The sequence below is a fragment of the Macaca nemestrina genome, chromosome 5 (assembly GCF_043159975.1).
Source record: "Macaca nemestrina isolate mMacNem1 chromosome 5, mMacNem.hap1, whole genome shotgun sequence".
NCBI lineage: Eukaryota > Metazoa > Chordata > Mammalia > Primates > Cercopithecidae > Macaca > Macaca nemestrina.
Genome location: NC_092129.1, coordinates 64,302,037 through 64,327,096, shown reverse-complemented (window position 1 = coordinate 64,327,096; position 25,060 = coordinate 64,302,037). Strand labels below are relative to the sequence as shown.

The window sequence follows — 25,060 nt, the reverse complement described above, 5'->3', positions numbered from 1 at the left end:
TGCCCTATGTAAATCAAACACCGCCTCCTCAAGCTCATCTATAAAACCTGCACTTCACCACAGAAGTGGCAACCTGTTTTCTCTGGGGCCCTTCTCTGTGGCAACAGAGCTTTTCTCTTTCTTTCGCCTCTTAAACTTCTGCTCTTAACCTCAAAAAAAAAAAAAAAAAAAAAAAAAAAGAAAGAAAGAAAATTGACAGGATTCAAAAATTCTAATGTGTCTCAAGGATAACCCAAATTACTTGTTGCAGCATTTCCCTTCAACAGTTTCCATCAGAAAATTAGAATCCCATTAACAACAGACAGAAAGAGGTGACAAAACAGAGGCAAAGAAAAGCAATTTTTTTGAAGTCCATTAATTGATTTTCAGTAGATCCACCTAAGTTTATGTGTTAGGTCTTTGGCACTATCTTTATTTTACTTGTTGATGTTTATCTCAAGAATGCAATGAAACCAAATGCTTGTATTTGTGAAAGTACTTTTCGATATTTGTTAAAACATGATGGAAAAACTAGGTAATAATAGCTGTATAGGCTTTTTTATAGGTCATAAAAGGAATAAATAAAATACCTTATAAGTAGGTTTGAAGCTTCACAGCTCCTAGTCAGAAGATTGAATTATTTAGTGTTTCAGTAACGTGATGGGGCCATCCTTTTATGAACAACAAATATCATCCCAGTTGCCTACTTTAAATACCAATGAGAAGAGGGTGGATAGAATTTTCACACACAGACATTCTTGGAAATAAAATATACAATATTTTCTGCAGACCCCCCTTGACCCATTTAATAGAATAACAGAATCTCAAATTATGAAATGTTTTTCTTTACCACCTGAGTAGCTGAGGGGCATCCTTACTGAAGGTGTGTTGGTCTCTAGAGCTGGATATCTGTATATCTTAGCACTGTTAGTCACTGCTACACTTCCCACTCCTCCTTCTCTTTCAGTTATTGTATATTCATGAGCATTCTTCTTTCTTTCCTCATGTAAATCTAAAAAGTACACTATTTAATTCCTCATTTCTTTGATTGAAAATGCTGGAAACAGAAGGCACTTCATTAGTACCTCACTCAATAATTCTGGTTGCAGAAATGCTATGCATTGCTAAGTAGAGGAAAAAGACTCAGGACCAACTTCCTGTACATTGATAGAAACAGGTGTTCTCTTTTAGTTGTCAAGTCAGCTCCCTTCTGAGAATCTCAGATAAGTGGTCCAAATTACGTCTAAGAGAAAAATTCGCCAAAGTGTAATTACTTTTCATCAGGGTGCCACAAATAATGAAAGGAAAAGAACACTTGAGTATATTGAAGTATATTGTAGTCTGCTTAATCACTATCATTTTTAAAAGCTGATGTAGAATTCCTTACTTCAAGACAAATTGTATGACTTTGATGGTAAATTAGGCATATTTTCTAAACACTAAATTATATTTCCTCTAATTCACATTTGGCTAAGAAAAGCTGACTAGTCTTTGTAGCAATGGAATATAAGAGATAAGGTTTGCAGCTGCCATTTTCAAACAGTGCATTTTTGTCTATTCTTCAATTGCTTCCTGTATTTCTATTCATATTGAATAAAATCCCTTTCTTTCATGTTGAGATAAATTTCATCAGGGTTGCTATCCATGCAGGATGCGGTAGATTCCTTACTTCACCTTGTCTTTCCATTTCCCATTTTCCCCACCCCTACCCAAGAGCTAAATTTGTGGAGAGCAAGAGATAATTAGCATGAGTAGAAATTGTAAAGCTTTGCTCAACGATAAACAATTGTTTAGCACAGTGCCTAATAAATTCTGGTTATCAGAATTGTAGGTAACATTTATCTGCTTTTAAATGAAGTTTTAGAACTGAATAATTTTAGTTGAGGCACAGTAGAAAATCTGAGACTGATAAAAGTAGGTTTGACTACAAGGTCAACCGCTGATTAGATATGGAGAAGTTGCTTAAGCTCTACAAAATTTGGTTTATTTATAAAATTAGGATAATAATACCTATCCTTTAAGAATCAAATAGCATAACAAAAACATTTTCCTAGGATTGTACTTGATTAATAGTAGTAATTATAAAGGACATCTAATTTTTTTTTTTTTTTTTGAGACAGTCTCTGTCGCCCAGGCTGGAGTGCAGTGGCATGATCTCTGCTCACTGCAACCTCCACCTCTAGGGTTCAAGTGATTCTCGTGCCTCAGCCTCTTGAGTAGCTGGGATTACAGGCATGTGCCACCACACCCAGCTAATTTTTGTATTTTTAGTACAGCCAGGGCTTTCACCATGTTGGCCAGGCTGGTCTTGAACTCCTGACCTCAGGTGATCTGCATACTTCTGCCTCCCAAAGTGCTGGGATTACAGGCATGAGCCACCACACCCGGCCAAGGACATCAATATTTTTGACAGGGTATATAGACTATTGAGGAAATGAGAGGAGAAAGTGCTCATGATACAAAAGCATCTTTAACCAAGACCAAAGCCTTCAGGTTGCCTTCTGTTTTCCTAATTGTTTTCTATTCCTTCCCATCAGCAGCTCTTCTATCTGTGATCCTCATCTTTTATCCTTTCCAGTAGATATTTATCCTTATCATTGAGAGCCTCCACCCTCATAGATACTAGCTTTTTGTACCCTGTATTTGATGAATGTTTCTTTTCTCCCTACAGGCAACTGGGTAGATGGAATAGAAATGCCCACTCATAACTTAAAATTTGCCATGATGATTAACTTACTATGGGGTAGAGCTATAGGTTTCCCGACACATTATACATATAAGGCAGGGATCAGCAAACTTTTTCTGTAAAGAGTTGGGCGGTATATATTTTAGGCGTTCCGGGCTAAATGATTTCTGTCTCAACTGCTCAACTCTTTGCAGTGGGAAAGTAGCTGTGACAATATGTAAACAAATGAATGTGGCTCTGTGCCAATAAAACCTTATTTACAAAAATAGGCGGAAGACTGAATTTGGCCCATGAGCTATAGTTTTCTGGTCTCTCTAAGACACAGAAATGAATCAAATGATGCTAGAGTTTAAAGGGGCATACTAGTCATGTGGTCCAGGTTTCCCCAACGAATGTTCCCATAGAGAGCTGTCTTCACACAACCAAAAACTAACTGGTGAAACATATTTTTGAAATGTTACATTATTTGCCTCTATCATATAGGCTTACCAACATATTAGTATTTGAAGTCCCTGATGTTTTTAGGGTGTAATATTCATAATAGGATAGTAGCTAATGCTTTAATGTACTGCTTGCTAAGTGCTCAGAACCATTCTAAATGCTTTTACCTATATGATTCATTTATTCTCACAATGCTGTGAGATATGCATTAATCCTATTTTATAGTTGATGAAGCTGAAGCACTGAGAGGTAAAGTACCTGCCCAAGGTAACATATTTAGTGGAGCCAGGATTCAAATGTAGGCAGCCTGGCTCCAGGGCCCGAGCTCTGAGCCACCTTCCCACCTCCATGTCACATCTCTAAATCTATGAGAATTACTGTGAAAGCTGGGAAACTGCTTATTGAATCCAGTTTTCTCAGTGTACACATTAGAAAAGAGAGGCCTCGAGAGATTCAAGTGACTTTGCAAAGGTCACAAGCATAATTAATAACTTAGATAAGTCTACAAATCAATTAAATCACTACCTTGTATTTGAAGAAATGCTTAAATGAATCCTTTATCAAGAAAGAAAATCCTCTGAAAATGAATAATCACCTCTAACTTCCCATTTTAATTCAGATTTTTATAACCAGTTTCATTTCAATGAGCTATATACAAAGTTTGTTTTTTAAAGGTAGAATTTTTTTCACTTTTAGAATTCTGATAGGCAATCCCCAACAAGGGGAAGATGACACATCTCTATCTGCAACTCTGATCTCTCTCCCAGGCTCTGAATCAATGATTTCTGAATCTTAATGTACATTAGAATCATTTGGGACTGCCTAGACAAAATGATTCTGGGGGTGCCACCCCACTGCCTCAGATATTCTGACTTAATTGAGGATTCAGCAGAGATATTTTGAAGGAGACCTCCAAGAGATTCTAGCATGTAGCCAGGGCTGTGAACCACTGCTCTAGAATCACATTTGTCATTACTGCTCAACTTATCCACCTGTGTTAACAGCTAACATTTAAAAAATACTACATGGCATGAAATGGAACTTATGGTTATGGTCCATGGTTTATAATTAATAAAAATGTGAGTACACTCCAAGCATGAATGAAACCTTATTGCAGATGAATTTTACTGGTGGCTGTAGTATTCAATACACTTTAAGTGAGTGAGACCTTTGGATTGACAAACATAACTGCAAAGCTAGAGTGACCAAGGACTCAGGATTCTGTTGGGTTGCTGCGAATCTCTCTGGTTCAGATAAAGGCTGATCTACCTTTTATGTGGCTGTCATAACGCAAGAGACTTAAGGTTGAAGAAATAAGTGTTTTGGAGAATTAGGTTTTGCCACCATCCGCCACCTATTTACAAGTACATAATCATTTTGAACAGAAGACTTTAAAAAAGAAGTAATGCGTAGTAAAAGAATTTAGCATAGAAATAGACCATCTATGAGAACAAACAAAATAGAAATTACCAGGGATTTGAGGCGGTCTAATTACTACTATTGAACACTAAATTTGTCTTTTTTTCTGACAGTTAAAGCAAGAAAGGAAACATATTGAGTTACACAGTTTTATATTCTGGCTAAAAACAGCTTTCACATTTGTCTCCAGAGAAAATTGTTTGTTTTTTTTTTTTTTTTTTTTTTTTTTTTTTTTTTTTTTTGAGACGGAGTCTCGCTCTGCCACCCAGGCTGGAGTGCAGTGGCCGGATCTCAGCTCACTGCAAGCTCCGCCCCCCGGGTTCCCGCCATTCTCCTGCCTCAGCCTCCCCAGTAGCTGGGACTACAGGCGCCCGCCACCTCGCCCGGCTAGTTTTTTTTTGTATTTTTTAGTAGAGACGGGGTTTCACCATGTTAGCCAGGATGGTCTCGATCTCCCGACCTCGTGATCCGCCCGTCTCGGCCTCCCAAAGTGCTGGGATTACAGGCTTGAGCCACCGCGCCCGGCCCGAAAATTGTTATTTTGAGCTAAATTCAACAAATAATTTAACACATATGTCCTTGGGATAAAACAGTTGCAAATGTCTTCAACACAGTTTTGTGAAAGTCAAAGAAGTGCTTTTCAATTGGTGATAGCTGAATGACCCCTCTAGAATATCTTGAGTTAGTAAAGTCCTTCCTTCCTTCCTTCCTTCCTTCCTTCTTTCCTTCCTTCCTTCCTTCCTCCCTCCCTTCCTCCCTTCCTTCCTTCATTCCTTCCCCTCCCTCCCTTCCTTCCTTCCCTCCTTCCTTCCTTCACTCCTTCCTTCATTCCTTCCCCTCCCTCCCTTCCTTCCCTCCTTCCTTCCTTCCCCTTCCTTCCTTCCTCTTTCTTCCTTCCTCTTCCTTCCTTCCTCTTCTCCTTCCTTCCTTCCCCTTCCTTCTTTCCTTCCTTCCTTCGTATTTGCTTTTAACTATATGCTGGATACAATGTTAAGTGCCATGGGTAGTGTAAGGAATAAGATAGCATCCTTGTTCTCTAGGAGGTCACAATACAGACAATGAAATGCTTAAGAAAACTCATAATTCAGAGCAAGAGAGGCCAGAGCCTGAAATAAAGATGTGTTATTGTTTGCCCATATCTTTAACAAAGGTATGTATAAGATGCCATGGGAACACAAAGAATCAAAGAGCAAGGTGAGCCTGTTGGAGATCAAGGAAGATCGAGTAGGTTTGATCAAATAGATGAGCAGGGGAATGCAATGGAAGATGTGTTCCAAGAGGAAAGATAGCATAATAAGGGACAGGGAAAGGAGAGCACATGGCTCATTAGGAAAATTACAAATATCTGCCCTAAATTGAGGTTCATATGGGGACATGGGATTAGTGACACATGTAGGGGTCAGATTCCAAAGAGTCAGGCCAAAGGATTGAACTTCATATCAAAGCGATGGGTGTTCAGCTCAGTATTTTAGGATAAAGGGTGGGTTTCACATGCTTTATGCTTTAAAGCGATCACTCTAGTGACTGTGTAAGGGAGATAGACTAGTAGGTCACTTTGGAGGCTGCTGATATAATTCACTTCTTAAGTGTTGTGGATCTGAAGGAAAGAAATAACATTCTACAAGTCTTTAGGAGATTGACTTTTATGGTGGGCTAATGACTCTGGGGGAAGGGATAGGGAGAAGGCAAGGCATGTTTCCTGGCTTACATGACTGGGTGGCTGTGGCACAATTCCCGGAGACTGGGAACCATAGAGAATCATGCACAAACGTAGGGAGCAAAGAGTACGAGAGAAGGAAGTTGAGTTGATTTGACTCTAATGGGATAGGCAGGAGAGAATTCCAATAGAGGGTTGAAGTCTGAGCTGGAGATAATTGATTTGGAGTTTACCAGCATATAGATGACAGTAAAAGCGATGTATGTCAGTGAGATATCTAGGAGTGTATAATTTGAAGGTAGACCAGAGTTTGGAACTCCAAGAAACACTCACACTTAAAAGGCATGTGAGAGACAAAAGGGGACGGAAGCATGGTAAAAATAAATTAGGAGTGTGTAGGGTAATAGGGTGATCAACAGGATACATGCAATTACCTAGTGATGGAATTTTCAATAGAGAATGAAAGAAAGTGTATGTGACCAAGTGCGGCGGCTCAGGCCTGTAATCCCAGCACTTTGGGAGGCCGAGGTGGGCAGAACACGAGGTTAGGAATTCGAGACCAGCCTGGCCAACATGGTGAAACTGCATCTCTACAAAAAAATACAACAACAACAACAAAAAACTTTTTAAAAGTAGCCAAGCGTGGTGGCATGTGCCTGTAATCTCAGCTACTCCAGAGGCTGAGGCAGGAGAATTGTTTACATCGTGGAGGTGGAGGTTGCAGTGAGCCAAGATCACGCCACTGCACTGCACCCTGAAAGAGCAAGACTCCATCTCAAAAAAAGAAAAAAGACAGTGTACATTAAATTGTCAGTGAAGCAACAATTGTGCCAGGTGGGACTCAGTAGGTGCTGGGTCTCTGGCTGCTGGAGTGAATTATCTTAATAAGAGTCTATGGATAGTTTATATTGTTTAAGGGACAAACGAATTATATAACAGAAAATTTGAGATCCTGACTCTTCTTGTTAGATGAGAACTCCAAGCTTAGATAAGGTTTCCACACAATTAAGCACCGTTGTGAATGCAGAATAAATGCCCTTAAAAGTTTTGCCAGGGCCCGGCACAGTGGCTCACGCCTACTATAATCCCAGCACTTTGAGAGGCTGAGGTGGGTGGATCGCTTGAGGTCATGAGTTCGAGACCAGCCTGGGCAACACGGTGAAACCCTGTCTCTGCAAAATATACAAAAATTAGTGGGTGTGGTGGTGCATGCTTGTAGTCCCAGCTACTTGGGAGGCTGAGGCAGGAGGAGTGCTTGAGCCTGGCAGGCAGAAGTTGCAGTGAGCTGAGATCATGCCACTGCATTCCAGCCTGGGTGATAGAACCAGACCTTGTCTCAAAAAAAAAAAAAAAAAAAAAAAAAAAAAAAAAAAAAAAAAAAAAGTTTGCCAGGATGACGGCTTATCCCTGTAATCCCAGTGACCTGGGAGGCTGAAGCAGAAGGGTTACTTGAAGTGGGGAGTTCAAGATTAGCATGGGCAACATAGCAAGACCTCGTTTCCAAAAAGTAGAAAAGAAATTACCTGGGCATTGTGGCACATGCCTGTAGTCCTACTCAGGAGGCTGAGGTAGGAGAATCACTTCAGCCCAGGAATTCAAGGCTACAGTGAGCTATGATTATGCCACTGTACTCCAGCCTGAGCAATAAAGGGAGACCCTATCTCATAACAACAACAACACTTTTGAAAATATTGAAACATTTACATAACATAAGATGGAAATGTCAATGTCCTGGGCTATGAAATGTGGAAGAGGCAATTTTAGTTGATAAAAATTTAAGATCAATTTTTACCAATTAAGCACTTCACTCAATAGAAGCTAGGTATGCTCAGTAGAAGAGATGATCTTAAATAAAACTGTATTCTGAAGATCTTGCCAGGATGAATTAACTGCAGACAGGAACATGGTAACCAAATGCACTCATGACGATTAGAGTTGTTTGAGATATACCAACTTAAATATGACAGTTTCATTTTGGGTGGGATTGGTACTTAATTCTCCTTGTTAATTGTATTAGGCTACATGTCTAATTGCTAATTTACAATCTTTCCTAGTTAGTAATAAAGTAAATAGATCAAGTATTATTGGCAATATCTGTTTTCCCATATCTATGGATCCTCAGGATGTTTGGGTAGTTTAAGGAGGACAGAGGCCTTTCTGATTTTCACATCCTTGGGAGGTAGTAACTATTATGATTTATCTCTGATGTCATGAAGTATACTCTTTATAATCTGACTTCAGGATGAATGAAAGAAGCAAAACTTCCCAGGGATTTGGGAAGCATCAGTATTATAATATTTTACATTATGCATTTCTCCTCTGTTCCTACCATCCTAATTACTCACATCTCATAGGGAAGAGGAAGTGTTTCTTGTTTGTCTTTTTAGAACCTTATCTAATTTTTGACATCCCTGACTGCAGCACTGCTAATTGTGTCAGTTTTCAACCATTTAAATTATTAGATGCCCCATAAATTTTAAGTCTTATGTGTATTTTCGTAAATTTTCAGCATCCATATATAAAAAGATCTTATGCTGCTTTTCAAAATATAACACAAAAGGAAATTTTAGGCTTCTATCAAGAGGTCAATGAGCACCGTAAATAGGAGAAAAGGGGAATGATTTAGAACCAAGGAAGGTCATTCTGTAAACACAGCCATTTGGTTTCTTGCAGCCTGCTCACTGGGAATTCAAAAAAAAAAAAAAAAGGCAAAAGAGATTTTAAAATTATCTGTAGTTAGTAGAATGTTTTACAATAATGAGCCTGGTTAATATTAGCATCAGCAAGAGAGATATAATGCTTGTCTTTCTGTTTGCTTTAGCAGGAGGATCTTACTTAGTCAACATCCCAGTGTAGCTGAACATTATGAATTGTACTGCACTATTGCAATGTATAATAATATGATAATAGTATTTAGATTAATTTATTGGAGTATTTGTTGATACTCAAACTGTGGTCCAAGGGCCAGCAGCTTGGATGTTACATGGGAGCTCATGAACATGCAGAATCTCAGGCTCCAGCTCGCATGTCCTATGTCAGTATTATCTTAGCATGATCTCCAGATGACTCATCTTTGTGTTAATATTGGAGATGCACTGGTCTAGATGAATAATAATCATACAACTATCCCAAACTATTTTTTTCTTCAGAAAATTATAATGTTGTTGCTCAAAGTACTTAATAGAATCCCTTTTTATCCCAGGAATTCCTTTTATTTCAACAAATTAAATAGTTGGCAGTGATAGTTTGCTAAGAATGATGGTTTCCAGCTGCATCCATGTCCCTACAAAGGACACAAACTCATCCTTTTTTATGGCTGCGTAGTATTCCATGGTGTATATATGCCACATTTTCTTAATCCAGTCTGTCACTGATGGACATTTGAGTTGATTCCAAGTCTTTGCTATTGTGAATAGTGCCGCAATAAACATACGTGTACATGTGTCTTTATAGCAGCATGATTTATAATCCTTTGGGTATATCCCCAGTAATGGGATGGCTGGGTCATATGGTACTTCTAGTTCTAGATCCTTGAGGAATCGCCATACTGTTTTCCATAATAGTTGAACTAGTTTACAATCCCACCAAGAGTGTAAAAGTGTTCCTATTTCTCCACATCCTCTCCAGCACCTGTTGTTTCCTGACTTTTTAATAATTGCAAACTATCACAAGAACAGAAAACCAAACACCACATGTTCTCACTCATAGGTGGGAACTGAACAATGAGATCACTTGGACTCGGACTCGGGAAGGGGGACATCACACACCAGGGCCTATCATGGGGAGGGGGAGGGGGGAGGGATTGCATTGGGAGTTATACCTGATGTAAATGACGAGTTGATGGGTGCTGATGAGTTGATGGGTGCAGCACACCAACATGGCACAAGTATACATATGTAACAAACCTGCACGTTATGCATATGTACTCTAGAACTTAAAGTATAATAATAATAAAAAAAAATAGTTGGCAGTGAAGAAGACATTAACATTAAAAAAGGAAGAAAATCATGATCTTTTCATTTTCCAACTGCCTTGTTTTCTAAATTCATTTTTGTTTTGGAGCTGAAACAGAGACTCACAAGTCCAAAGAATAGCTTAAAAACATCTATTTAGTAACTTGATTACATAAATAAATATGTTTCATTGTGTATCACTTTGTCTACAGTGGATATTTCTATATGAGTTAAATTTAAACCATAAATTGTAACATGAATTAAATGTAACTCATAAGTTATAAGTTAAATTTAACCCTTAAATTTGATGGGCTACATGTCCAGTGTATAAAGTTTTTACTTCAATCAAACTCTATTTTACTAACATTTCCATAATAAAAATAAAGATTTGAGGGAAAACAAAAGGAATTGAATAGCATGAGATTATCAAGTTTTGGGCCATATGCAGGCCATTAACATGATGCCTAATAAATAAAATGTTGATGAACTCTGAGTCTTGTAAAAATATATAGTAAAGAACCTTGTAGATATTAGTTTTATTGAGAGTAGACCTGATTTAGAAAATTTAGATTATAATATTGCTTTAGTAACCTTGGGATTATGTTTAAATCTTCTCTTTTCCTCAACTATTTCATCCAATTAATGTGCAAGTTCTGTTGGTTCTACTGCTAAAGTACATCTTGAACTTACCACTTCTCTCTATCTGTACCACTAACTGTATTCTGAGCCATCACCATCCCAAAGGTCTTCCCTCTTCCTCTCTAGTCTCTGCTACACCCGCTGCCCAATCAAAGTTGCATATCACAGCCACAGTCACCATTTGAAAGCTCTAAGTCCATGTCACTCTTCTACTTAAAAACCCTTCATTGGTTTTTCATTGCTTTTATATTAGTATATAAATTCCCTAGCATAAATAAGGCATTGCCTGGTCATTTTATATTTATCTGATTCCATATTCTTCCTTGTTCACCACACTCCATGTCCCTAGGTTTCTCACAGTTCCTAAAGTATACCTGACTCTTGCTTTAAGGACTTTGGGTATCTGCCTCTTCTGATGTCAGATCTGTTTTTAATGTCACATTTTCAGAGAGCAGCTTCCTGTCTTATCTAAAGTCTCCTTCCCCTGTAATTCTCTATTTTAATTACATGTTTGTGTCCTTAAAAGCACATTACAAATTAATTCTATCTAATGTATACATTTGGCAAATGTATTTGTTTGTTGCCTGTTTTCCTCAAAGAATGCAGGCTCAAACAAAGGGATACTTTGCCTTGCTTACTGTTGCTCACTATTGGTTGTTGAATTACTGGCAAAAAGTAGGCCATCATTTCACATTTGTTGAATCAACAGAATTACTTTAAAACAAATAGAAAAAAGGTCACATATTTAATTTTTTATTCCTTGGTCTTTTGTGCTTCCTAATTCAATATGCAAGGGATTGATTTTAAACAAGTCCTTTCAAATTCACTAAGTAGAAAAAAATTAAATATGGCTTTTTAACATTTCAAAGAATGCTCAGCATTGGAAACAACATTAACAAACCACTAGTCTATTTTCAAGGCACATTTTGTTTAAATCTGTATCAAGGTAACCAAGTCGTAGCCTGATTATTTGCCTCAATCTCTGTGCTGCCTCATAATTGACTTTAAGGAAACAAAGGGTGCTACTTGCCTTATTTACAATTATAATCTGTTGATATGACATCTAAATCAAGTTTCAGGGCTATATATGCTCAAAAACAAGAAGGCCAAACTCTCTTGGACTCAGTCTTATGAAGTTGTGAGTTTGAGAGACTGCTTTTACATTAAGTGATTCTCCATTAAGGTTCATTCTCTGAGAGTCATGTAAGAGGACCCAGGACTATACCACGTTTATTAAAACTAGATACCCCAGAACTCCAGTACCAAATCGTTAGATCAAGAAGGGGCCCACATATTTCAGTCATTTTAATCAGGGTCTAGTGATCTTTTCCCCCATGTGGGAGGTGCTCAGGTGATAGACGGAAGGACATCAGTGAAGGAAGGAAGAAGGATAGTATTGTGTAAAGAGAGCATTTGGGAACTACCATCAAATGCTAATTGTATTTGCAAGAATTCCAAACCTCAGGATGAATGGGGAAACAGATCTATTATAATGCTTTAAGGACGTCTGGTGTATGGATATTTGAAAAGAGTCTGGATGATTGAATGAATCTATTTTAAGTCTGAATGTTTAGACTTTATTGCTAAGTCTGCTTTAACAAAGTGCCACAGACAGTGTGGCTTAAACAATAGACGCTTATTATTTCACAGTTCTGGAGGCTGAAAGTCTGAGATCAAGGTGTCCACAGGGTTGACTCTTTCTAAGGGCTGAGTGGCAGCATCTGTTTGAAGCCATATTCTCCCTGTATCTTCACATTGTCTTCCCTCTGTGTCTGTGTTCAAACCCCCCTCTTATAAATACACTAGTCATTCGAGTCAGTGCTTACTCTAATTACCTCAGTTTTACTTGATCACCTCTGTAGAGACCCTGTCTCCAAATATAGTCACATTCTCAGTTCCTAAGGGTTAGGACTTTAACATAGGAGTTTGGGGAGGGGGACACAAGTCAATCTGTAATAGGCCTTTATAATTAATTTAATGATATGGCATTTTATAATATGCAAAATAAAAGAGCATTGTGTCAAAAATTATTTGCTTTCATATGGCTGTAAACTACATAGTATATCCCCAAAATGTAAGAAATGAACTAGACTTACAGAATTAACTTTTACTCTATATGAGTCTATGACTCATAAGAAAACTATAATAAAACTGTGTTTTAATAAAGAAGCTAATTAGTATCACTTTCTTAATTGGAATTTGTCTTTGAGCAGTTATTCAGCCTTAACTGGAGCCTATTATAAGTACCCTTTTGGGGTAGAGGTTTGGCATTAATAACTTAACACTGGATGCTAGAGGATAAATTTTCAGCAGAAGGAGCTGTATGTGCTACTGAGCCTGGAGCTTACCAGAAGTTGATTTTAATGTTTCTCTTGCTTTCCCACTAATGAGATCTAAATTATAGGACTTATGGTTAAAAGCCAGATCACATTTTAATTTCTCATTGAATTGCCCATAAAATATTAAATAAGATAAATGCAGCACAATTTTCCAACTTAGGAAATGTGCTTTTTTTTTCTTTCCTTTTAAATTCTTAGCTGGGTTGTGTTAAGAGCTTCAGCAAAATCAATTTTCTCTATTTTTTGAAATGGTGCTCGTTTGTATGGCTAGGAAGAGGGCGCTGCAATTCAACAGTTGGGATTTTTAGGTGTGATAAATAAACAAAAGCTGATTCCATTATTCCTGTGGTTTTCCTCATCTTTTTTTCTTTCTATGGATACAAAATAATGCTAATTTTCACCTTTAGGAAAAGGTTATTCTGCCATTTCTCATGGCCATTAGTGATGGAAGCTCTAATGTGAAGTATGTAGAATGGACTTGTCTCCTAATACCTTTTGTCTTTTAGACACCCACTTCTCCTGTCGATACCCTGTGGTGATTTTTACAAAGTGCTTGGATGCTCATGCTGCCTGATGTATTCATTATTGCCAGTGAGGCTTCCTTTCACTGACAGCTGAGCCTCTGATGCATACGCTTCAGTAGCTGTTGGACCACAGGCCCAAGACTGATAGGTTAAACAAATATTGTAGTATTATGATATGATTACCTGGAACCACAAATCCAGATTCACTCAAATGAATTAAATTGATTTTGATTTGCAGTCCAAGAAAATAAGGTTCCATAATTTCAGCCATCTGCTCTTTCCCCTGGTCTTTACCTAAGTTGTAATATTACTTGGGTAGATTTTATTTATTATATAATCTGATTATAGCACAGTAGAAATAGTCAAAACCCTAGTTAATAAATTTTTTCTACAAAAGTACATTCTTATGCATAGGACTATATTAAATATTTGTCATGACTCAGAAGTAGATTTAGTTTTGCCCAGTTAGAAGGTACTGTGCATTGAACACATGGATATACATTGTCTCTCATAACAAATGATTTCTCACTCCTCACTATCTAGTAATTATTTGTAGTCTTGACACTATTTTTTAGATAAAGATAAGAACTTACCTTAATTTGTAGATATGTCAGACTGAGGAAGCCCATTTTTTCTCATCTCCATATTTTTTACTGATATTAAAAAAAGGTATTGGGCTCTATATATTAAGCTTCCCTTACATGCATATGGTGACCTTGGACTGGTGGTCCAAGGTGGTTCTGGAATCTTCTGCATATGTAATCTGGTTAATTTCTAAACAGACCAAAAATCAAATAAGCTACAGAATTATAGGCCTAACTCCCAAGCCTCACTATAAGTATCTCTGAGGTGGATCCTGGTAATAGATGTTTTTATAAAAGTACCTCATGTGACTTGAATGCATAGTCAGGTTTGGGAACTTCTGTCCTGAGCTGACTGAGTGTCAATACCCTTTTGGTTCAGTTAGCATCTCTTTATCTTTCCAAATAGTCTATAGTGGAGCTGCCAGAAATCTCTGAGTTCATGATTGATTACTTATGAAACAAGTCTCTGGAAGTTTTATGATATAATTGTAAGCTATAACTTTTGTTCCATTATATCTTTGAATTTTGGTATGTCTTGCATTAAAACTACTCTTATAGAGAATTTTTATTCTCTAATCTCATATTTCAAGAGGCTTCTTTTCACCCTAAAAATCCTGATTTTAAAAGTTGCTTAAAATAACATTGATACCAAGAGAAGACTAAAACTGAGATGAGATGATTAAAAATGAATTTTAAATGGTATCAAATTATCCTCTTTTGAATTAATAAGTAAAAGTTTACTTTTTAGAAAGCATATCATGCATCTTGTTACCCCCAGTGAATCCTGTAACTAGAAATATATCACCTACTTTTGGAAAACAAACTGAAGTAGGATGCATATGAAGGGCACTTTAGCCATCTGATTACGCAGAAGCCATTGATGTGTTTGTTTCCAACAGGCCCAGTCTCTGTCTGTGCATCCCATATAAGATTCAGTACAAATCACTTTATAACCTTACTTTTCTATCTTTCAATATAGTGTTTGTTTTCAGAGTTTATCTTTAGTTATCTGTCTCTTAGGTTTAGAACATCTTGTTTTAAAATATCAGAAATTATTTCATACTCATTTCTTAAATATGGACTCTGACTTCCACCATATCTGGATGTATATTTTAAGGGCCTATTTCCATCAGAAATGTTATGTGTGAAATATATGTGTTAAGCTACCAGCTTTGAGCCTGTTTATCTTTGACTAGTTCTGAGTTTCCCTATCACCTTAAAAACATTTGAAGGCCAGGGCTGAAGGAGATGTTAGAATAACACCTCTTTTAGCAACACCATGTGACTCTATAGACTGACTGGTTTGGAATATGCTGACTCTGATTTCTTATATTGCAGGCTCAAATGTCCTAATTTACCCTTTGTGTATCTCTATGAACTATTCTGGAGCCTTTATGTAACCTTGTGTGAAAAATCAGTCCGCCATTTTGTTGTGGCATTTACTGACTAGCTAAATACTAACTAGTGCCCACTCAAAGAATGCAATATTCAAGAAAATGCTGAGTGCTATTTGGATTTTAGCTTGCCTGTCAAGAATATTCTCTTTAATATTTTACCAGTCCTCTTTAAAATTTTGCCAGTAAAAAAAAATATTCATTACTATCTTATAATAGTTCCTATATCTTGGTTATATAATGGAAGTGTCCACTTCCCTCTTTTCCAGCTTAGGAGCTTTAGTGTGCTCAGTTCAACCCCAAAGTATACATATGGGAGCCCAGCACTATCATCTCACTAGGCATCCAGCAGGTCTGTGGGTAAGGGATCTTTAAAAGATCTGGAAGGAGGGATGGGAAATCTAGATAGAGGCAGGTCTCACTCAGCAGCCAGAGGGAAGGGGCAATCACCAAGTGGGTGTGAATTTTCCCCCTGAATACTCAGCTCTGCACGTCCTGGTGAAGCACGACTCTTGGGCACCCTGTGAGTATCCTTGCTCAAGGTCTTTCTCTCAGTCCACTGGGTCCAGTGGAGTATCTAAGAATTATCTGGGGCCAGGGATAAGATGAAAGCCTTGGATTTCATGTCCGTCTTTCCATCACCATTAGGTCTTTTACAATGTCTAACTTTTCTTTTATCATTTTTTTCCCATAATAATCCTCGATAAGGATTTCCACAAGGAAATTCCTAATAACCCTTTAGACAAGAACACAAGCAGGAAAAAAACAGTTTATCCTCTTCTGTAGGGGAAGCAGGGCTCAGGCTTTAGACAGATAGTGCCAGATCTTCTGAGATAATTGTCATTGATTATGGGTCATGACCACATTAGAGGATTAGTAATTGGCTTCTCCTGTTAACATCAACAATGACAACAACCACCAAAAGGAAAAAAGCAAAAATAGGGTATTTTCTATTCTGCAGCATTCAAATGAATATAGGAAACAATGAAAAATTAACTGAATAATCTTTACAATGCAATGCAAAGTAAATTACAAAAATAAGTAAATCACTGTAACTAGACATAAAATCCACTTGCATTTACTGTGCATCCACTGGTTTCAGTCCAATTCAGATGTATTATTTAATTGTATTTATTCCTTACAAGATTTTTATTTGTTATTTTTAGACCCATTCTAAAGATGAGCACACCAACAGGTTACAGCTGATAAATAACTTGGCCTAACATCAGACAATTATTACTAAATATGTTAACAAAATCTTTTATTTTTATTTTTATTTATTTATTTATTTAATTTGAGACAGTCTTGCTCTGTCGCCCAGGCTGGAGTGCAGTGGTGTGATCTCGGCTCACTGCAACCTCCACCTCCCGGGTTCAAGCTATTCTCCTGCCTCAGCCTCCCGAGTAGCTGGGATTACAGGTGCCCACCACCACGCCCAGCTAATTTTTATATTTTTAGTTGAATCGGCCAGGCTGGTCTAAAATTCCTAACCTCAGGTGATCCGCCTGCCTTGGCCTCCCAAAGTGCTGGGATTACAGGCGTGAGCCACTGCATCCGGCTGGATAAACATATTTTATTTTATTTTTTTCTCCTTGGGTTCTTGTCTAAAGGGTTACTAAAATTTTTCTGAGTTTTTAACATTTTCATTTCATTATTTTTTTTTCTATAATAAACCTCAATGAGAATTTCCAAAAGGAAATTATGTTGCTATTTCCCTTTCTTACCTTGTAGCATTAGATGAAACCTATAGAACAATGCTAGGTACTAATAGAATGAATGTTGATTCTAATTTTATTTAAAAGAAGTCTGTTGTTTGTTAGCTTCTGCTCTGTAGTGTATTTTGAAAGTCTCATACTATTTGAAATTTTTATGTAGACTTTTAAACCAGAATGCCTGCTGAAATTTGTTTTTCAGAATTTATTTATATAATTACAGGAATTTTCAACTTTGTTAGTATTTGAAGTCTGTTGATGGATTTTTATCATGTGGAGCCATATATGCATTCATGGAATAAGTACATCTTGGTAGACTTATTTTAATATATTGCTTGATTTGGTTTGCAGATGTCCATTTCCTGGTGTTCTAGTTAATTGGATTACTTGCTTTCCCCAAAGCAGCATCACCAGTACTTTTTCTTTCAATAATAACATTGGTGCTTATATTCTAAAATATCTAGCTTTTCCTGTGCCAGACTTAAAGGTTAGTTATATTTTAATACTACATATTTTTATGCAGCTCCTTAAACCTCAAATCAGAACAACACTAGTAATAGTTGACTCCATATGTTCTCATTAGAATTCTACCAAATATCTGGCTGGGTAGCTGCCCTCGTCAAGTGGAACATGTAACCATCAAACTGAAGCGTGAACTGGGGATTACAGCTGTAATGAATTTCCAGACTGAATGGGATATTGTACAGAATTCCTCAGGCTGTAACCGCTACCCAGAGCCCATGACTCCAGACACTATGATTAAACTATATAGGGAAGAAGGCTTGGCCTACATCTGGATGCCAACACCAGATATGAGCACCGAAGGTAAGGATCAGAACTGTTCTGCCTCCTTGCTGTGTTTCAGAGAAACCCTTGCTTGCTTGCTGTCTGTCTCTCTGTCTGTCTATCTATCTATCTATCTATCTATCTATCTATCTATCTATCTGTCTGTCTGTCTGTCTATCTATCTATCATCTATAATTTAATATCTTAAAAATGAATGGTAGAAATAGAATATAAGATTTTAGACTTAATATATATGATACATATGTTTTGACACTGTGGCTAAGATGCTGTTTAATGTGGCTTCTTTGTTTATTCATTCAACACATATTTATTGTGTATGTACTGGGTATGCAGCATTATGCTGGTAGCTAGGAATACAGCAGTAAAGAAAGACAGGCACAACTTCTGCCCCCACGGAGCGCATTGTCCTATAGGGATGACAAATGTTATAGAGGTTTAAAACTATGATGAATTTTTTTGTTAGAAAAATACATAGGTATTGCTATGAGATTATGTACAGGTAATCAGGCCAAGGAAGGGGGATCAAAGAGGGTTTTCTTGGAAAGTAGTGTTTGGACTAAGATCTGAGGTTGTCTGAAGGAAGAGTAAGTGGAGAGAGTGTCCCAGGCAGAAGCAGCAGCTTAGAAGAATCCTTGTGGCAGGAGAGAGCACAGAGCGTTGCAAAAACTGAAAGACCAATGTGGCTTGGATCAGAGAATGAGGAAAGATGATCCTGCAGGATTTGAGGGACGAAAAGCACTTTAGACGCTATAGGAAGAAGCAGTTGTGCAGTAATACGAGTTCAACACTAATTACAGCACAGAGAGGAACAGGTAAGAGAGGAGTGAGGACCGTGCTGGAGGAGGGTTGTGCATGGGAAGAGCACATTCTGGGGAGCGACAAAGGGAGGCTGCATGAATGCCATGGCACTTGAGGTGGGCATGGCTTTGATAGGTAGATGTGGAGGGAGAAAGGCCATGCTAGGGGGAAGCAGCAGCACAGGTGATGGCACAGAAACATGGAATTTTAGAGGAATGATACGGATTTTAGCCCGGTTGTAGAATAGGGTACTTGTCGAAAAGGAATGGAGATAACTACAGTCGGGAGGAGAGAACCCAGTTACACCGATAGTATCAAGCAGCTGTCAGCAGGGGGCAGCAGAGAGCTTTGGAAATGGGAGAGGCTAAGTAGTTTTGTGACCTCCTCTACTGGGTAAAGGACAGTGATATCCAGCTTAGAGACATTTCTATCTTTAGCCCTCTTCCCCCAAATGTATATTATGTACAAAACACTCTCCTAAGCAATTTACAAGAATTAGCTTATTTAATTCTCATAATAAGACTCCAGGCAGATATTGTAGCTGCCTCCGTTTTGCAGACGAAGAGGCTAAGGTATGAAAAGTTATTGCCCATGTCATAGAACTAAAAGAGGCCCATTCGGAATTTCAAGGCTGTCAGTCGGACCCAAAACATTGCTCCAGAGAGCAACTTTACCAACTTTGAAGCTTCTCCCTGCATTCTTACACAAACGCTTCAGGCAGGTGCTTCAGACCCACGCAATTTCAGCCCCTTATGTTCACGATCATCTGGAGTTAGGCAGAGCCTACAAATTTCAAAGGAAGTAGCTTGTCTCCCCAAGAGTGAATGGTCTGCAAGATAGAAGGCCATGAGGACCACAGGAAACCTACATTCCTGGGCCTTGCCCACCTGAGGCCTTTATGGATCTCAGGTGGTCCTCCTGGCCAGGCTGGGCCCCTTTGTTGGTCTGTGTCTGAGCTGAATTATCCTTGGGGATGGGTATTTTTGTTCCTGAAGGTGGAGAGCGCTGATGACAGTCTGGTTATTCCTCTTGGTAACCTGATGTAAGGAAGCATGATTTAGCTGTAAGAGCTCTGCCCTTCTTCAATTAAGAAAAAAAGAAAAACTTCATTTGCAAAGATGCACATTGGTTGAATCTAGGTGATATTCACCTTGTCCAGCTGGTTTTCCTGGTTTCAAAACAGAGAAGATAGTTAGGATTTGTAGAACTGTAGCTTCCAGAATGCATTTTGATGTTAGCATCTCTGAATCTGATTTGACAGCATCGTTATCCCATTGGAGAATGATGTGAGATGAGACTAGGAGAAGTTGGGCTGCCAGCTGTGCCACGTATCCCCTGCCATCCCATCCCAACCCACACACTGATTACTTGAAGGCTCTGCTGACAAATCGGTAATTTGCTTGATAGTTTGGGACTCTGCGGAAGCCTGAGGGAAAACTATATCCCCAAGGACCCATTGTCATTATATTCACACCTTTTTTGGGGTCAGTGGGTCAGCAGGTCACAGTCCTAATTGCTAGCGCAGCAGCAGAGCTTCTTTCAGGCTGAGACAGTGCTGTGGCATTTGAGCTGCAAAATGCAAGCTTCCACTTTAGATAAAGGCCCAGCTGTAAGACCGACTAATGGATTTCTTTGTCTTGGCTTAACCGGGGTTGGGGGTGGGTAATCCAAGGGTTAACAACCACTTTTGAGTGGGAGGGGAACTTTTTATCAATAGACCGATCTCTGTGGCTCACAGTGTTAGCCCAATGAACACATAGATTAATCAGCTGAATATTTTTAGAACTCTAGAGAAAAACCCACTTGGAAGTGTTTTGAGTTGCAGCATTATGCTGTCAGTTGAAGTCTGAGAAAGAAGACAGTTTGTTAGGCTTGACTGTCACTGCTGGTTGTCACAGACCTGTTACAATCAATCGTGTGATCGATCCTTACACTTGTGCACTTTGTCGTATATGGAAGGGTGGTGTAGATTTCTCTCTCTTTTTTTAATCTTTTATAAACATTTTGGTTTGTGTCTTTCACCTAGGGAATGAAAATCTGCCAAATCTAACTCACCTGAACAAAACAAAATGAAACAGATCTCATTAAAATTTTCTTTGCATAGAAAGTAGGCCGGGCGCGGTGGCTCAAGCCTGTAATCCCAGCACTTTGGGAGGCCGAGGCGGGTGGATCACGAGGTCAGGAGATCGAGACTATCCTGGCTAACATGGTGAAACCCCGTCTCTACTAAAAATACAAAAAACTAGCCGGGCGTGGTGGCGGGCGCCTGTAGTCTCAGCTACTTGGGAGGCTGAGGCGGGAGAATGGCGTGAACCCGGGAGGCGGAGCTTGCAGTGAGCCGAGATCACGCCACTGCACTCCAGCCTGGGAGACACAGCGAGACTCCGTCTCAAAAAAAAAAAAAAAAAAAAAAAAAGAAAATATTCAGGTTGTGTTTTGACCTTTGTCACTGCAGCGCTATTTATAACAAATGTTTACCCTTGCCTCCCAAATGAGTTCATAGGCTTCATGAAGTCCTCAGCTACCCCTCTGTTGTCAAAGTCTGACTTCTTTTCCCTTGCTCAACACACTGAATTCAGCTCTCCCATTGCATAGAAATGCTAACCTTGGAGCCAAGACACCTGGGCGTAAGCCTTGTCACCACCGGGTAGCTGGGAGGATATCAGCAGGCTAGTTCATGCATTAAGAAAATGAAGATAGTATTTTCCACCTTACAGGGCTATAACAGTAGAATAAGATAATTGATAAGAAAGGGCTTTGAAAATCACAATGTTGGAACTATAGGATTAGTTCCAAGTCTTTAAGTTTCTACCAAAGGATGTTATAGATAACGTGGATCCTATCTATATTACACTTCAAAGATGGAAAAAAGATATGTCCCCCAAATAATATATTCATCATATATCTGCTCCTGGAGTAAGAAAGGAAAGTGTGTGTGTGTGTGTGTGTGTGTGTGTGTGTGTGTGTGTGTGAGAGAGAGACAGAGAGAGAGAGAGAGAGAGAAAGGCTGAAAGCTGTGGATTTCTTTCAGGATCAACCTTAGATAAAGCTTATCTTTAGGGCCTTTTGACCCTCTCTTTTATCTCAGGCCCTAATGCCTCAGGCTACTTGACTTACCTGCCCAAATGCTCTACCTCTCCCTCCCTCACAACCTTGGCTGGCTCAGTAGTGCTTTCAGAAAGCTTTTAATCAGTCCAGAGTCAGATTAGCCTGGAGCAGGTGTGAACCACAAGTTAGGTTAGAAGTGCTTAGTAGTGTCTCAGATCAAATAGGTTTTTATTGCTGTTTTTCTAGTCTTGTGTTTATTCATGGACTTAATGAGTGTGTATGGAGCATCTATTGAGAACCAGGGCCTGTATTAAATTACAGAGTCAGAAACACAGAGGGTAGAATGTCTTGTTTGATCTGCAAAGGGTTTACAGTTTGCAACTTAGTTGTCAACATTTAAAGTTTGGAATATTTTACATTAAAAGAACTGGATTTCTGTCTTGAGGTTTTATTGTTTTTAAGAATGGCAACATCAAATTAAATTATACGTGGAACCTATCTATAGCTGCTCTGGTTGACACTGGCTCTGCTGAGCTGGGCACATCAAGATGACCCTCCTGGGAACCCTCTTTCTATTCCTTGGTGAGTCACATATTAGGTTAGACTTCCTAGAATAGGTTTCAAGCAGAGAGAGATGGTCCTCTTGAGAGGGCTCCTCTAGGGTGGGGCACAGGTGTTAATCTCCAGGGAGGACATTATTCCTACCCAGGGTAAGACCACCAGCATGGGCTGGTAAGTGAGTGCAGAGGGACTGATTGAGAATCCAGATTGACAAGATGGGGGCCAACAAGTACCATTAACCAGGTGGATTAGGGAAGGACCACAGTACAGTGGTTAAGACCTGCGGCTTCAGAGTCACGCTAGCTGAGTTTGAGTGGCCACTTAGGGAATAACCTTGGGCAAATGTCTGTGCTCAATTTATTAATATATAAATTGAAGATCACAATAGTGCTGACCCCATAGTTGTTAAGAGGTGGTTGTAAATGAGCTAGCACGTGTAAAATGTTAACGACAGTGCTGGGAAGGTAGAAAGGGCTCAATAAATGTTATCTACCATCAACCAAAGAGGGTGATTTGCAGTCACAAGAGATCAAAATAAACCAGGCCTCCAGCTGTGGCCAGGCTGAGATGAGTGGGCACCCTGGACCACCTACTTCTCTGGTACCCTTCTTTTTTAGATGGAGTCTCAGTCTCTCCCCCAGGCTGGTGTGCAGTGACATGATGGTAGCTCACTGCAACCTCCCCCTCCCTGGTTCAAGCAATTCCCCTGCCTCAGCCTGCTGAGTAGCTGGATTACAGGCATATACCACCAATCCTGGCTATTTTTTTTTTAAATTTTAGTAGAAACAGAGTTTCACCATGTTGGCCAGACTGCTCTTGAACTCCTGACCTCAGGCAATCCGCTCACCTTGGCCTCCCAAAGTGCTGGAATTACAGGCATAAGCCACCATGCTCGGCCTCTGATACCCTTCTTATTTATTTATTTATTCTCTATGTTTATTAAATGTTTGTTCATCCTTCAGTGCAATGATTGAGTGATTCTGGGAGAAGATCACTGATGGCTGTGCCCGATGCTGAAATCTGTGTGAAGCTGGGAGCCTTGAGAGCTTCGATGTTTGCTGACATATACCTTTCAGGAGTATGTGCCTGAGATCACAGAACCTCAAACTAACACATGTCACTTTTTAACGTCTAAACTATGTACATACCTCTTGAAGAATCTTTTACAGATAAAATGAAAAGGGAAATGTATTGCATCATTTGCAATATTTGGTGCAGACCCACCCTAGGGAAACCTCTGGCCAGAGAACAGGTCTGGGGAAGGGATCTTGACTGGCACCAGGGAAGATCTTGTTTGCAAGCCAGTTACACTGATGCTGTATGCGCTGAGTGCGAGGGGCTGGGACTCTGAGTCCAGCAGCTCCTTCTGCTGATGACCACTGTGGGCTATTCACATACTGGGCATCTGAGGAAAGCCTGAACCTACGTTAAATGATTCTTCTTTGTTTCCTGCCAAGGCACGTAGTATCTAGAGACAACCACCGCAGGGAGCTTGTCAGGTGATGCTAACTGTGGCAGGAGCAGGAAGAACCCATGCTTCCAGCTTGAGCAGCAGAGTTCTCCTCCCACCCAGCTTTCCCAGGAGTGAACCTTTCATACCCTCAGCAGAACAGAAGCCCCGCAGTGGAGCAGGCCTCTCCCTTCTCAGCAGGGCTGATCCATCATACATCGGAGGTTTTGCTCCTCTGATCCCCCAGCGCAAATGGTGGATCCGCCATGCAGTGCTCTCCCTGAGACATGCTGAGACATCTCACTGTCACACATGATGCTCTCACCATCCTGTTGCATCTCCAGTGATATTTTAGTACCTCTAGGAGGGCACCATGAGTAACTGAGTGGCAGGCCTACCTCACTGTCATCTCAGAGTGTCCTGAAATCAGGTGTGGAGGTTTAGATGAGTTAAAGTTCATGATTCAGTTTGGACTGTAAGGAATCAGATATACATAGAAGCTGGTAACTCTCTAATACAAATGCCTTCGGGGACCAGGCAGGGAACAACAATGTATGGCAACAGGCGAGAGAGGGATGGAGCTCAAGAAACCGAACCTGTGTCCTTCCTGCCTGAAGGCATTCCAGGTACATTCTAAACTGCTGTGTGGAGCGTGCAGTGTTAGATCTCTTCACTAGGGGTTTAACAGAGCTCCAGCAACAAGATAAGAATATTATCCTGGCTTCCATGTGAACTCTGCCCCTTCTCAGAGCTTGATGAGCCTGAAGCTGAGGTAGATGCCTGGCTAGATGGAATGGCCAGTGAGAGGCCTTCAAGCCACATTGTGGTCCTTGGTAAACTCTGTCCTTCTCAGGTGCTGATGCCTCATCTCAGTGTGTTGTGTTGGCTCCTTCAGGGGCACTTGTATTTCACCAAAGGACATCTAAAGAGGGAAATATAAACTTAGGGGAGTTGCTGTCATGGGAGAATTCTAGGCCTCACGGCAGATCCCCAGGTGAAATCTTTTGAGGGATGGTTGTTCCCATCTCTTTGGTCATCCAATAAGGATAGCAATGTGAAGGCCACACAG

The 25,060-nt window shown here is 39.5% G+C and overlaps 1 protein-coding gene across 4 annotated transcripts in view; it reads left to right on the top strand.

Moving 5' to 3' along the window:
• The window catches only part of LOC105488972 (EPM2A glucan phosphatase, laforin), a 131,186-nt gene that overhangs the window by 94,748 nt on the left and 11,378 nt on the right, over positions 1-25,060 (top strand). For 3 of the 4 annotated variants that reach the window (XM_071096565.1, XM_024795100.2, XM_011753520.3), the window contains exon 3: positions 17,911-18,152. The exons of the other annotated variant lie outside the window; for it this stretch is intronic. In XM_071096565.1, the coding sequence (XP_070952666.1) occupies positions 17,911-18,152 (242 nt within the window). The remainder of the gene's footprint in view (positions 1-17,910; positions 18,153-25,060) is intronic. 4 annotated transcript variants of the gene reach the window in all.